This window comes from Myxine glutinosa, chromosome 4, assembly GCF_964187855.1.
Source record: "Myxine glutinosa chromosome 4, kmMyxGlut1.1, whole genome shotgun sequence".
Lineage (NCBI taxonomy): Eukaryota > Metazoa > Chordata > Myxini > Myxiniformes > Myxinidae > Myxine > Myxine glutinosa.
The window spans coordinates 79308009-79321524 of NC_136264.1; the positions used below are offsets into that span (position 1 = coordinate 79308009).

The 13516-nt window shown below is 45.9% G+C and overlaps 1 protein-coding gene across 8 annotated transcripts in view; it reads left to right on the forward strand.

Annotated features, from left to right (window-relative positions):
* Positions 1-13516, forward strand: part of HUWE1 (HECT, UBA and WWE domain containing E3 ubiquitin protein ligase 1) — a 334325-nt gene that overhangs the window by 84894 nt on the left and 235915 nt on the right. For all 8 annotated transcript variants that reach the window (XM_068112748.2, XM_068112754.2, XM_068112750.2 and 5 more), the window contains exons 22-23: positions 12826-13046; positions 13310-13367. In XM_068112748.2, the coding sequence (XP_067968849.2) occupies positions 12826-13046; positions 13310-13367 (279 nt within the window). The remainder of the gene's footprint in view (positions 1-12825; positions 13047-13309; positions 13368-13516) is intronic.

Here is a 13516-nt window from a genome sequence, read left to right on the forward strand (position 1 = left end):
TGGCGTGACAAAATGTACGGACAGGTACATTTGACGATTGGCTTCACAATTGGGTATATAAGGGTTGTTGCGTTCTGTATTAGTGGAAAACAACTGCTACACGTCCACAAAACGTATTGCCGCTTCCCCTGGAGATGGTCCGTCAACTCGACAATGCTGTTTGTCATTTAGTGGTGACTTTACGAAATTCCGGCATGAAACAGCGTGCTATTGCTTGGGCGTATGGCATCACTCAAGGTCAGGTGTCAAAGATCCTGAAACGAAATGCTCAGAGGGGTATTCCTACTCCAATACCGAGGCCAGGACGTCCCCGCAGAACCACAAGGAGGGATGATCGCCAGCTGCACCGGTTTGTCCGCAATGGCCGTACCAAGTTAGCTAATCGGCTTCGGGCTGAGTGGCAGCAACTGACAAATGTGCCTGTATCCAGAAGGCTAGTCGACCAACGACTGGTTCAAGCAGGCTATCGTGCCAGGCGTCCCCTGAGAAGGCCACGTCTGACCAGACATCACCGCCAGCGCCGATTGCAGTGGGCCAGAGAGCACCGTCAATGGCAGCCAGGACACTGGAATCACGTGATCTTCAGTGACGAGTCTAGATTTCTGGTCTTTCGTCAAGATGGCCGCATCCGAGTGCGCAGACAAGGGCATGAAGCCTACAACAAAGATTGTATAGTGCCAAGAGTCCAAGCTGGAGGTGGTGGGGTGACCGTTTGGGCTGCTTTTCATGCAGGGGGAAAAACTGACCTGGTTGTTCTGAATGGAAACCTGAACCAGTTCACGTACAGGGCCATTCTGGAAGAAACATTGCTTCCATTTGTTCGTGCAGCCTTTCGAGAAAACTTTGTCTTCCAAGATGACAATGCACGGCCTCATCGTGCTCGCATGATCCAACACTTTCTTGCTGACCGTGGTGTGGAGCATATGGAGTGGCCTGCCATGTCCCCGGATATGAATCCGATAGAGAACTTGTGGGCAGAATTAACGCGTCAAATCGACAACGTGGACCAGCATCCTGCCTCTGTGCGTGAATTGCAGCAGGCTATTGTAACTGCATGGCAAGCGATTCCTGTCCAAACCTTGGAAAATCTCGTGAACAGCATGCCTCAACGTGTACGTGCTCTCCTGAATGCTTGTGGGGGTTACACAAAGTACTGAACTGTAATTTTACTGTCCGTAGTTCCAGTCGTAATTAAACTTTTGTTTTTGTTAAAAAATTTTTTGGCTAATGTGCAAAATAAAGAGATACTTCTGGAAAACGCACAGAAGTTTAACACAGTACTGTCCGTGAATTGAGTTCGATATCAGTTTACATCACTTTCAAGGATCAATTTATTTGCTTCGAAATGTCAAATGTGGTTTTTGTTTCTTTTAAAGGTCACATTAACAAAATCTAGAATAATTTCAACATAATTCCAATGAACTTTTGGTTCTCAGTCGTCTTGAAAAGTAAGTTCACCTCCTCAAAAACAATATTCCATATTAAATGCCAAGTCTGTATAAGCAAGCACACAGCCATGCAATCTGCAGAGACAAACATTGGCAGTAGAATGGGCTATACTGAAGAGCTCAGTGACTTTCAACGTTGCACGGTCATCGGATGCCACCTTTCCAACAAGTCAGTTTGTCAAATTTATGCCCTGCTAGAGCAGTCTCGGTCAACTGCAAGTGCTGTTATTGTGAAGTGGAAATGCCTAGGAGCAATAACAGCTTAGCCGCGAAGTGGTAGGGCACACAAGCTCACAGAACGGGATCACCGAGTGCTGAAGCGCGTAGCGTGTAAAAATCGTCTGTCCTCTGTTGCAACACTCACTACCGAGTTCGAAACTGCCTCTGGAAGCAACTTCCACACAACATCTGTTCGTTGGGAGCTTCAGGAAATGGGTTTCCATGGCCGAGCAACAGCACACAAGCCTAAGCTCACCATGTGCAATGCCAAGCGTCAGCTGGAATGGTGTAAAGCTCGCCACCGTTGGACTCTGGAGCAGTGGAAACGTGTTCTCCTGAGTGATGAATCGCGCTTCACCATCTGGTAGTCCGACTGACGAATCTGGGTTTCGTCGGGTGCCAGGAGAACGTTACCTGACAGAATGCATAGTGCCAACTGTAAAGTTTGGTGGAGGAGGAATAATGGTCTGAGGCTGTTTTTCATGGTTTGGGGTCGTCCCCATAACCCGGTGTGTACCCCGGTTTAGAATAGGTACACCGTATCCCTGCGTTTCTTAAGAGGCGACTAAAAAGGGTTGGCGTCAGGAAGGGCATCCGTCCAGAAAAACATTGCCTCAAAAAGAGAACCATGACAATTACAACGACATATGGGCAGGGTACAGCCCGAAGTACCCCGTGGGGGACCCCACTCCCTCTCGTCAAAACAAGTTGGGGAACCCGATCGAAGCAAGGGTGGAAATCAGTCCATTTATGACGACGAAACGTCTGATGCCCGAAGTGGGGATCGGTTGCTGAGGTTTGGGACATGGAATGTCGGGTCAATGACAGGGAGATCAGGAGAAGTGGTGGAAGTATTGGTCAGAAGAAGAGTGGACATTGTTGTGTACAAGAGACAAGATGGAAGGGAAGTGGTGTGAGAATGGTGAAGGGTCGTCGTCGGCAGGGACAGAAGTACAAGTTTGTGTGGCAAGGGTGCCCGGAGGGCATGCATGGCGTTGGTGTCCTGTTTTCTGAGGAGTTTGAAGACAGTGTGGTGAGTGTGACTAGAGTGAGTGATAGGTTGATGAGGGTGAAAATGATGATTGGAAAGCTCTTTGTGAACGTCATCTCGGGATATGCTCCTTGGTTGGTCGGGGCGATGAAGAGAAGGACAAGTTCTGGTGTGCGATAGAGGTGCTGATGGAAAATGTGAAGGATGAGGAAGTTGTTGTGGGAGGAGGAGACCTAAATGGGCATGTGGGAAGGAGTATGGACGGTTTTGAGGGAGTTCATGGGGGTTACGTATATGGTGTGAGAAATGGAGAAGGTGAAAGGATTTTGGAGTTTGCTGATGGAGCTGAATTGTTGATTTGTAATACTTGGTTCCAGAAAGAGGATAATAAGCTTGTTACATGCACGTCAGGTGGGTCGACGACAACCATTGACGACCTGATGGTGCGTAGGCGAGACAGGGGGCACCTCCGTGACACAAAGGTGATCCCGGGGGAGGAGTCTGTTTCACAGCACCACTTGGTTGTCTGTGACATAAGGGTGAAAGGTGCGAGGAGAGCTCGGTGGGTGAAGTACCAACCGAGAATGAAGGTGTGGAGGTTGAAAGAGGTGACAGTAAGGGAGGCATTAAAAGAGAGTCAGAGTCAGGTAGAGGATGATGTGGTTGAGCTTGAAAGTGGTTGGTTGTCAATGAAAGATAGTCTGTTGGGAGCCGTTGGTGAGGTATGTGGATGGACAAAAGGACCACCAAGGCACTCGGAAACATGGTTGTGGGATGATGAAGTTGGAAAGAGGATTGACGAGAAGAGGAAGAAGTTCAAGGAGTGGCAGAAGGCTAAGGGTACGGGGGCAGAAAAAGCAGAGCATGAAAGTTATAAGGCAGCCAAGAAGGCTGCAATGAAAGAGGTAGCAAAGGCGCAGGAGGCATGTAGGAAAATGTTCGGAGAACGCTTGGATTCGTAAGAGGGTCAGAGAGCCGTATTCAGCATTGCAAAGCAGATAGCGAAAGAAAGGTGTGATGTGATGGGGGTGAGTTGCTCGAAGGATGAAGTGGGACAAATCGTTGTGGACCCAGATGGAATTAAAGGAAGATTGAAGAGATATATGGAAATGCAGAGAATGAATGGGATGGCAACATCGAGAGTAACCCAGTTTTAGGACCGGCAGAGAAGATAACTGAGAAGGAAGTTGAGGAAGCGATAAAAGCAATGAAGAGTAGAAAAGCGGGAGGGCCGACGGGAGTTGTGGGAGATATGTTGAAGGCAGCAGGAAGTTGCGGTGTGAAGAGAATGACAGAGATCTGTAATCTGGTGGTGAAAGAAGGCCGCATTCCAGTGGATTGTGAACTGAGTACCCTCGTCCCTCTATACAAGGGGAAAGGTGACCCTCTTGACTGTGGCTCGTATCGAGCGATAAAGTTATTGGAGCATGGAGTGAAGGTATTGGAAAGGGTGTTGGAGAGGAGGATAAGGAAGAAAGTGAAGATCGACGAAATGCAGTTTGGATTTATGCCAGGAAGAGGAACGACAGATGCGTTTTTTATTGTAAGGCAGTTGCAGGAGAAGTCCATGGAGAAGAGGAAGAAGTTGTTTCTTGGGTTTGTTGATTTGGAGAAAGCATTCGATTGGGTTCTACTCGAAGTAGTGACATGGGCATTGAGGAAGTTAGGAGTGGAGGAATGGTTGATCAGAGTAGTGATGGCAATGTACAAAAGAGCACGCACAGCTGTAAGGACGAAGGACGGGAACAGTGGTGAGTTTGAGGTGAAGGTGGGAGTGCATCAGGGGTCGGTACTAAGTCCAATACTATTTGTAGCTGTGATGTAGGTGCTGGCTCAGAACGAAAAGGAGGGTGTACCGTGGGAGTTGTTGTACAGCTGATCTGGTGTTGATTGCGGAAAGTATGGATGGACTGAAGGAAAAGATAAACAAGTGGAAGGAATGTATGGAGACAAAAGGTCTGAAGGCGAATATCGGAAAGACGAAGGTGATGGCAAGTGCTAAAGCATGTGGTGAGGTGGAAAGAACTGGGAAGTGGCCGTGTGCTGTGTGCAGGAAGGGTGTCGGAGTGATCTCCATTCAATGTACAATGTGTGCTGAGTGTGTTCATCAAAAATGTAGTGGTCTGAGAGCGTCATTAACCGGTGTGGCAGCTACATTCAAATGTAAGGTGGCCACAGAGGGAGCTGCAGAATCTTTTTTTTTTTTTTGTATATTGAATCGAGGCTCATGAAAGAGCTAACATTTACTTCACAAACAAATCAACCAGACAAACAAAATATATAAAAAGGGGGAGCGGAAGACGATGGGGAGAGAAGGGGAAGCACACAAATACAACATTTGAGAGCAGGGAGATGTGTGGAAGGGAGAGGGCTTGGGGGGAGGAGGCGTGGGAAGGGGGGAGGGAGAAGTATAAGACACCAAGGACTTCCAGGACAGAAGTTGGTATTTCAAAAAAGTGGAATTGGGGTGAAATTAGTGGGGGGTAGAAAAGATCAAGGTTTTGGATGGGGTAAGATAAGAGATGGTGGTGAACAGCTGTTTTAAACACCTGGAGGGTGGAGTGGGATTGAAGAGAGTGAGGGAGTTTGTTCCAGAGGCTGGGGAAAAGAGGAGTGAAGGTGAGCAGAGTATTGATTTTGGCAGTTTAACCATAAGAGGGTTGCAGGCAGATCTTGTGCGACCTGCAGGAATATTTGCGGGACAGAGCCCAGAGAGAGCGGGGGGGGGGGGGGGGGGGCAAGTTCAGAGAGGAGTCGGTAGAAGACGGAAAGACCGTCTTCTACGAGATGGAGGAAATGTTGAGTTGGATCTTGGAAACGGCGTGAAGCTGGAAGGTGTGAAAACATTTTGTTATCTCGGAGACATGCTGAATGGAGAAGGTGGATCAGACTCGGCAACGATTGAGTGAGATGTGCATGGAAGAAGTTTCGGGAACTGAGTGGCGTGCTGATGAGGAGGGGTGTCGTTGAAGCTGAAGGGAAAAGTGTATGCTGCATGTGTGAGAAGTGTTATGATTTATGGGAGCGAGACATGGGTAATGAACGTAGAGCAGCAATGAAGGCTGGAAAGGGTGGAAATGTGAATGGTTCGGTGGATGTGTGGAGTATCGTTGAGAGAGGAAGACAAATGATGAATTGCGAAAGATGATGGGTATAGAGCCTGTGATTGATGATGTGAAGAGAAACAGGTTGAGATGGTTTGGTCATGTGTTGAGGAAGGATGAAAGTGCCTGGTTGAGAAGGGTGATGGAAATGAATATAGAAGGAAGTAGAGGACGGGGAAGACCGAGAAAGACTTGGCTAAAGATGGTGGAAGAAGAAATGTGGGCAAGGGGGTTAACGAGGGGAGATGCAGAAAATAGGGCAAAATGGAGAAGATTGTCATGGGGACCGCAAGGCTAACCCCCACTCTCGCAGGGAAAATGGCCTTAAAATGCATGTTGTATGTTGTGGGCTCGTCCCCTTAGTTCCAGTGGAGGGAAGTCTTAATGCTACAGCATACAATGCCATTCTCGGCCATTGTGTGCTTCCAACTTTGTGACAACAGTTTGGGGAAGTCCCTTTCCTGTTCCAGCATGACAATGTCCCTGTGCATAAAGCGAAGTCCATACAGAAATGGTTTGTCGAGATCAGTGTGGAAGAACTTGACTGGCCTGCACAGAGCCCTGACCTCAAACCCATCGAACACCTTTGGGATGAATTGGAACGCCTACTGCGAGCCAGGCCTAATTGCCCAGCATCATTGGCTAACCTCTCATTCTCTTGTGGCTGAATGGAAGCAAATCCCCGCAGCAATCTTCCGACATCGAGAGGAAAGCCTTCCCAGAAGAGTGGAGGCTGTCATAGCAGCAAAGGGGGGACCAACTCCATGTTGATGCCCATGATTTTGGAATGAGATGTTCGACGAGCACATCCGGGTGTGGTGTTCGTGTGTCCACATTGTTTTGGCCATGTAGTGTGTATATGACAGTGTCGTATTATTTGTGGTCATTGCAGTAATTATATGTAATATTAATAAAACTATTCACACTTTTATTTGCATGCAAATTATTGACAATAATTGGGGGAGGGGTGTGGGTGGAAGGGGGGGGGGGGGGGAGGGGGTGGTTGGGGATTAGCCCCCAGACTTTGGATCCCTACTTGGCCCTTGTTTACCAACCGATTGCTCTAAAACCTGACCTCGGCCTTCTACTCTGGTCAGCAAGATCGCTTGGTCTTCGATTCTTTGATTTCATATAAGGAGGCCTCCCAGGGGATCAGAAGGGCTTCCAGTGGGGTCCCCCAAAATCAGCAGAGGTCTGAACTACAACCTCGAGATGACCATCAGCCCACTCGGGGCTATTTATACACTTGTATCCACGAAATGGCAATGCCTCTTAAGTTACTCTTCCATTAAAAAAAAAAAAGCCATCATTTTGGTAATGCTGTCATTTAGGCAACCAAATTTAACTTTGTGGGTAATCCTCCGAAATCCAGACTGTCCGCACACCTCAACTCACTATATTACTTGCTTATCACCTCTATGGAACCACCTTCCAGAGGATGTCTTGCTCTTCCCTGCATTGCCTCACGTAAGCTGTGTACCGCGATCTGTTATCCTGAATTCTGACCCTCTGACTTTCCTATACATCTGGACTAAATACTGATCATACTTGTGATGTAATGGGAAGATATGGGTGGAAACTGTTACAATCTAGACTGAACTGTAGTCGTGATTGTGAGAGCGCGTTTTCGCTGGATAATTGTGAATGCTTCGAGTTTTGACTGAGAATCATCTTTGTGCATCGTTGATTATTTATTGTGCTTTGCAGCTGAATTATAATTGTTGTTCAGTATTAAGATTCATTTTTTATGCGCCTGTCGACGAAGTCGCCCGGAGGCATTGTGTTTTTGGGTTGGCCGGCCATCTGTCTGTCCATCTGTGATGGGTTTTTGTTACTGCGATAACTTCAGAACTGCTGAAAGGATCCAAGTCAAACTTGCCATTCTTCTAGTTTAAAAAAAATATTTTTCTTATGACCATATTTCAAGCATATGTGGTCCCAAAATATAAATATGATTGCTGCAGACCTGTCATCTCATATAATATTGGCGTTTCGGTTGGTTGTGACTCGAAAAACGCCAGTTGATTTATCAAACCAGGTAGGCACTGGCAAACTTATCTTGGACACAAATTGGAAATTACATTGTGCTTTGAGTTGCCCAATCGTCGTTATTTTATGTTTTAAATGGACAATGGAGTTATACTGGAGATAACTGATGCAAATGTATGGGGTGGTTCCAGTGTGAAAATCATTAGTCATCTGTTTAATGCTCCATGGTGTCGTGGGCAGAACAGATGCATTACTTTGAGACATTGAACATCCTTGCCTCACGTTTGGACCTTAATTAGTCTAGGACTTGGCTTGGATATGTATGCACATAATTTAGGAGAGGATAACTCAACTGTTATAGGCTAATATGACCCCAAGGAACAACTTGGGAAGTGTGCCAAAATCTCTATCCGGGACGAAAAGCCCGAAAATGACCACGCCCTTTTAAAAATGACCACGCCCTTTTTCATCAGAAGTGCTACTTCCGACATAGCTGTATCTTCGAAACCGTTGGAGCTACAGATTTTCTGAGGTGCTCAAAATGTTCAGAATGGCCATGTTTAGGGGGATCATAGAAGAGTGTAAAATTTCTAATTTGATATTTTACGAGAAAATGGCTAAAAACCGTTCGGTCAACTTATTACCATACAACTACCTACATACTGGAATTGCCATATATTTATTAACTTAAACTCTTTGGACTTAGAGCAAAGTTAGAACATTTGTGTCATCTACTAGAGTTGAACTGACAATTTGGAATTTGAACAATACAAGGGATTTTTTTAAAAGAAAAAGCGAGCATTTGGTTAATATAAAGAAATACTATTTTCAATCATTACATACTATTATCAATGGAATTTGAACTTAAAATAAAAAATAAAAAACAAAACATTACTTTAGTAGGCAGCAGTATCTAGAGAGCTTAAATGTTTCAAAGATCAGCAGGGAAATTGTCCAACAGCGAACAATGCAACTTTTAACACCACATTAGTACTGTTTATGTGTCATGTAAACCAGGGTCAAGAACATGAAGAGTAACAGAGTCCAGGTATGAGGATGATGAGCAGCGTTCATTCAGTGATAGGGTTTTTACAACAATCGCCTCCCTTGCATTTGCAGTACTTGCAACACTTGATCCCAGCTACCCTGCAGGGACACCCATTCTTGCGAGCACATTTGCCACATGTGCAGGGATCTGGCAGGCCTTCGGGTTTTGAGATAACAATCTCAGGGACTAACAAGTCAAGTGAATCCACTTGGATTCCGCCCAGGTTGGCACATGGAAATTATTATTCATATGGTACTTTCCATGGTGAAGTAGTTCGCAGCAGAACCGGCAGCATAAATATAGATTTGATGACGTCATGTTTACACATCTGAGCGCCAGAAACTGTCTTCACTTTTGAGCGACAGAAATGAGCTTCACTTTTGAGCGACAGAAATTCCCAGGCAAACGCTATAACGCACCAGGTTTACAACCTGTGCGTTAATAAACTGCCCCTTCTTACAAAACCATAAGACTCGGCATTCATAATCAAGGTGGCTTTTCTAAATGGGGCTTGGACCCACAGCTGCTGTTGGTGATAGCCTCTATGGAGATGTTTCCTTGCATTAGTTGAGGTGCAAGTGGTTCTCTCAAAGTCCATCTTGAGGGCATTGCTATCAAATGCAGCGAGATGCAGGTTGTCAAATGTCTTCAGGTCTGTTGATGGTTTGAGGCACTTGACCACGAATGTCTCCGCCATCTGAATCCAGTCTCCAGAGCGCAGAGAATTGGTCAGATCCCTGACTATTGGGAACAGGTCGGAAACGTATGCGTTCCAGTAATCAAAGGACTGGGACCGCGATGCTCTTTCCTTTAGGTAGACTTGAAAGGCTGCTTTGATGGTGTCAGCACGTTCCTTTGTGGTGTTCCATTCTTCGCCCGTGAGCTCTTTGGACTGACAGTTGACCTGCACTGCCTCTAGTTCCGTTCGTCTCTCAGGGTATTTGGAGAGGAATGCTTCCAACATCATAGATGTGAGGACCTCGTGTATCATTGAATGGGCAGTGCGGGCCCTGGAATAGTGGGAACCGGAGATCATGGTCTTGATGACATCAGTAGCATAGCACTCTGTCTCAACTAGAACAGCAAAAATTCCAGAGGGTTCCAGGTATGTACCTGCCCAAGACAGGCCAACACAATCTTCTCCATATGAAACCCACCTAGACCAAGGAATATGTTGTTAAACTGGTCTGGTTTCATGAGCTGGATTTCCTTGGCAATACGGTACATACCTTCATCGGCCCACAACCCACCGTAGGTATCACCCTTCTGTTTCAGCGCATCCTGAAAGTTAATCATCGTGGTGAGGATTGCATCGTATGTTGTAGCTGGATAGGGAAGGATGGGGGTAAGAATTGTGGTGTTAGGATGAAAGTTGCAATTCACGGTTGCACTTCTCACAGCTGTAAATCCTGTGACATAGTCACTCTCATGTGTCGCTATTTTGGAGAAGCGATTGACTATCCACAGAAAATAGTCCGAATTTATTGACTTGGTGGACTCAGTGAAGTCTGTTGCTGTGGCGGAACTGTCAGTTGTTGTGGGAGAGGGGTCTGTTGACATATCCGAGACTTCTGCTGCTGCAGTAGTGGATCTCGTTGTGTTGGGAGTGGCCTCTGCTGCCATGGCGATGGGGCATGTTGTCAAGGGTGAGGGGTCTGTTGCCATGGAAGTGTGTATCACATCAGATACTACAGTGGTGGTCTCTGTTGCTGAGGTAGAGGGTGTTCTGCTGCTGTAGTAGAGACTGTTGCTGGGGCTATCAGGCCCAGTGTAGTAGAATTGGAGAGGGTCTCTGATACCTTGTAGTTGGTGGGTATCTCCCCGCGCTCCTTCACTGCCCCCATCCTGATGAGCTGTTGGCAACTGACTTTAGACCTATACTAAGCTTTACTTGTGGTCCGGCTCTGAATGGCAAGGGGCCTTGCAGAGATCTCACTCTCCTCTGATGGTTTCTCCCGATTAATTGGAACATTTTGTAAGAGAACAAGGATGGTATTGTGTGTGGAGCCTGTTCCTGCCAGGGTGCTTTCATTGCGGTCAAAGTTGTCAAATGCCCCATTTAGTGGGCTTGTTGCTTCAAGGACAGCGGGAAGAGGTACTCTGCTGTCACCTGCTGTAGTGATGATCCGTTCAGCGAGGTCCACATCAATCCTCTTAACTGTGTTGTAGCTGACACACAATCCGTGATGGTTAAGAGCGGTCACTAGCTCTTTTGATCGTGTCAGACTGTGCACTCCATGAGCCACCATGACATGGAAAGGTGTTGGTTCCTTGCCATCAGTCAGGATGTAGTGCAGAATTTGAAAGACTACATCAGTCTTCAGCTGAGAGGTTGTTTTCCCCTTGAAAATATAGGAGCAAAACTCCTCCCATCTTGGTGGTGGGTTCTTAATGAATCTGTCCATGGACAGTTGGAGGTCTTGGGGCTCACAGAAGCTCATCTGCAGTCCAAACCTGTATTCTTTCAGCTCCTGCGCCAGCTCAGTTGCAACCCGTTTGACAGGTGAAACTCTCAGGGACTCTACCAAGGCCTCTGGAAAACTCTTGGTACAAGGTACCATCTGGGATATTTGTTTATTTGGGTATGTAAAGCAGACGGCATCTCCATACAGATCGATGATTAGCTTCTTTACAGCTCTGTTTGACACTATTCCAGCTGAATCTTCATTTCGCCTGTCTCTGATGGAAGTCAGACTGTGTGCTGACCTACTAAAATCAAGCCCAAGGGCTAAAAAACTAGCCTTGAAGGGTCGTCTCCGGCTGTTACCGAATCCTCCATTTTGAGGTTTTTCAGTATTTCCTCAATTTTAGCGTGATATTTATTGAAATAGCCTTTACAACAATGGTCGTGATATCGGATATCAGCCGCAAAAACATCTAGCTCACACATTGCCGCTGTTTCAGTGTACACTTGGTCCTTGAACAACATGGCCGCATTTAGTAGTTTTTGGGCCATCGGCTTTTCACAGATTCTGAACAGTGTGTATTTTATTCTGTTTAACTGTCTTGCAACCTGCACCACAAATGATAGACATTTGTAGTTACACTGGACTTAAATCTCTTGCTGCGTCGCTCAGATGTATCATTAATAAGCCCCTGCTGAGATGGTTCTGATTGTTCTAATGGTTGGGTTATGCTGCCAGTCTTAGCCATATCCCTTTGAAAACTTCTGTAGCAAGATGAGGTGTGGTATTTTATGATACCCTGCTCTTGCACTGTCAGTCGAAGAACCCTAGCAGCTCGAGTGTCATTACTCTCTGTTGGTTTGGCAAGCAAAACAATATACCCCCTGCCAATTTCACCACTAGAGAGGTACTCAGATCGCTTCTTCTTCTGGCATAGGATGCACTCCTCGAGATTGATCGGCTTGATCGGCTTAGGTGTAGCGCAAGGAGCAACGAGAGGTACCTCATCCTGAATATAAAATAAACATGTTTCAAATTCTCGATCGGCATGGGATATCACTATCACCAATACAATTATACTACTATTAGATTGCTAGGCAAAGCTAAGACTAAAGTTTGCTCTACCATCAAATATTTTCCACCTCAAACAAAAGACCCCTCTTGGCCTCTAATCCGCGGTAGAGGTGGAACCACAACTGTACTGTACTGTACTGGGTGTACTGTAACATGCGCAAACTGCAAAATGCGTCTCCTTTAACTGCATCCTCCCTTTACCGTGGCGTGGTGCCTTTCTACTTTTCTAACCCACAGAAGCCACAGATATAAGACTAGGTAAATAAATTAAAGCTTGTCTTACCATTTCTCGCATCTACTCTATCTACTAGCACATTAAATTGGTAACCATCTGTGAAATAAACATTACCTATTGTTGTCGAGGCATTATGTAAGAGCTAAAGTATTGTACTTTCGGCTGCTGCACCAAGACCCTGGTTTTATCACATCATTGCGACTCTTATTTTGTATGTATTTTATAAATATCGTTGGTAATGTAATGCATTGGGTGGTGGCTTTGACATAGTTTGCAGTGACGGTCACCAGCTGTTATAAAATTGTCTTGTAGCTCTTGGAAGAGATCTGCTCACTTGGTCGTGAGCCGAAATACGTGTGCCAGCGGCCATCCATCCAGAAAGTGGAAGGACCTGTGGGAACGCCGACGACACGACCCAACCATGCTGCCGAGGAGGCTTCAAGTGAGGATGAGGAGGAGGAGGAACTTTCTGCAATGCAGAGTTTCAATGGTGGCACACAGGCATCTGTTCCTGAGACGGAGACACATCCACAGTGAGTCGTCACTGTTTTAGGTTTTTGTTCAGCACATTGTTAACAATTTTATGGGTGGTTCCAATTATATTGCTTCCGGTTGGAGAATTATGCAGTTTTTCATATTTGCATTTGCAATCTGATTAGCTGCAAATATTTTTACACCTTGTGCTCATTTTCCCTGGTTTCTTATGGTGATTTCCTTCGATTTACAGGCATGGATATGCTTTTGGGCTGGGGTTCATAACCAAATATGACCAATGGTTTTGTCTCATTTGTACTAGGTCCACTGGAAATGAGGAAAGAATTCCAATTCCATTAATGGATTACATTCTTAATGTGGTGAGTCTCACTTTTCTTTTGTGTGAATACATGTCTACTACTCTTACTACTACTGCTGCTGCTACTTTAATTGCCACATTTGTTCCCACCTTATTGTGGGGTTGGCTGGAAAAGGGTTTTGCCCCACGTTCACCAACTGGATGACCAGG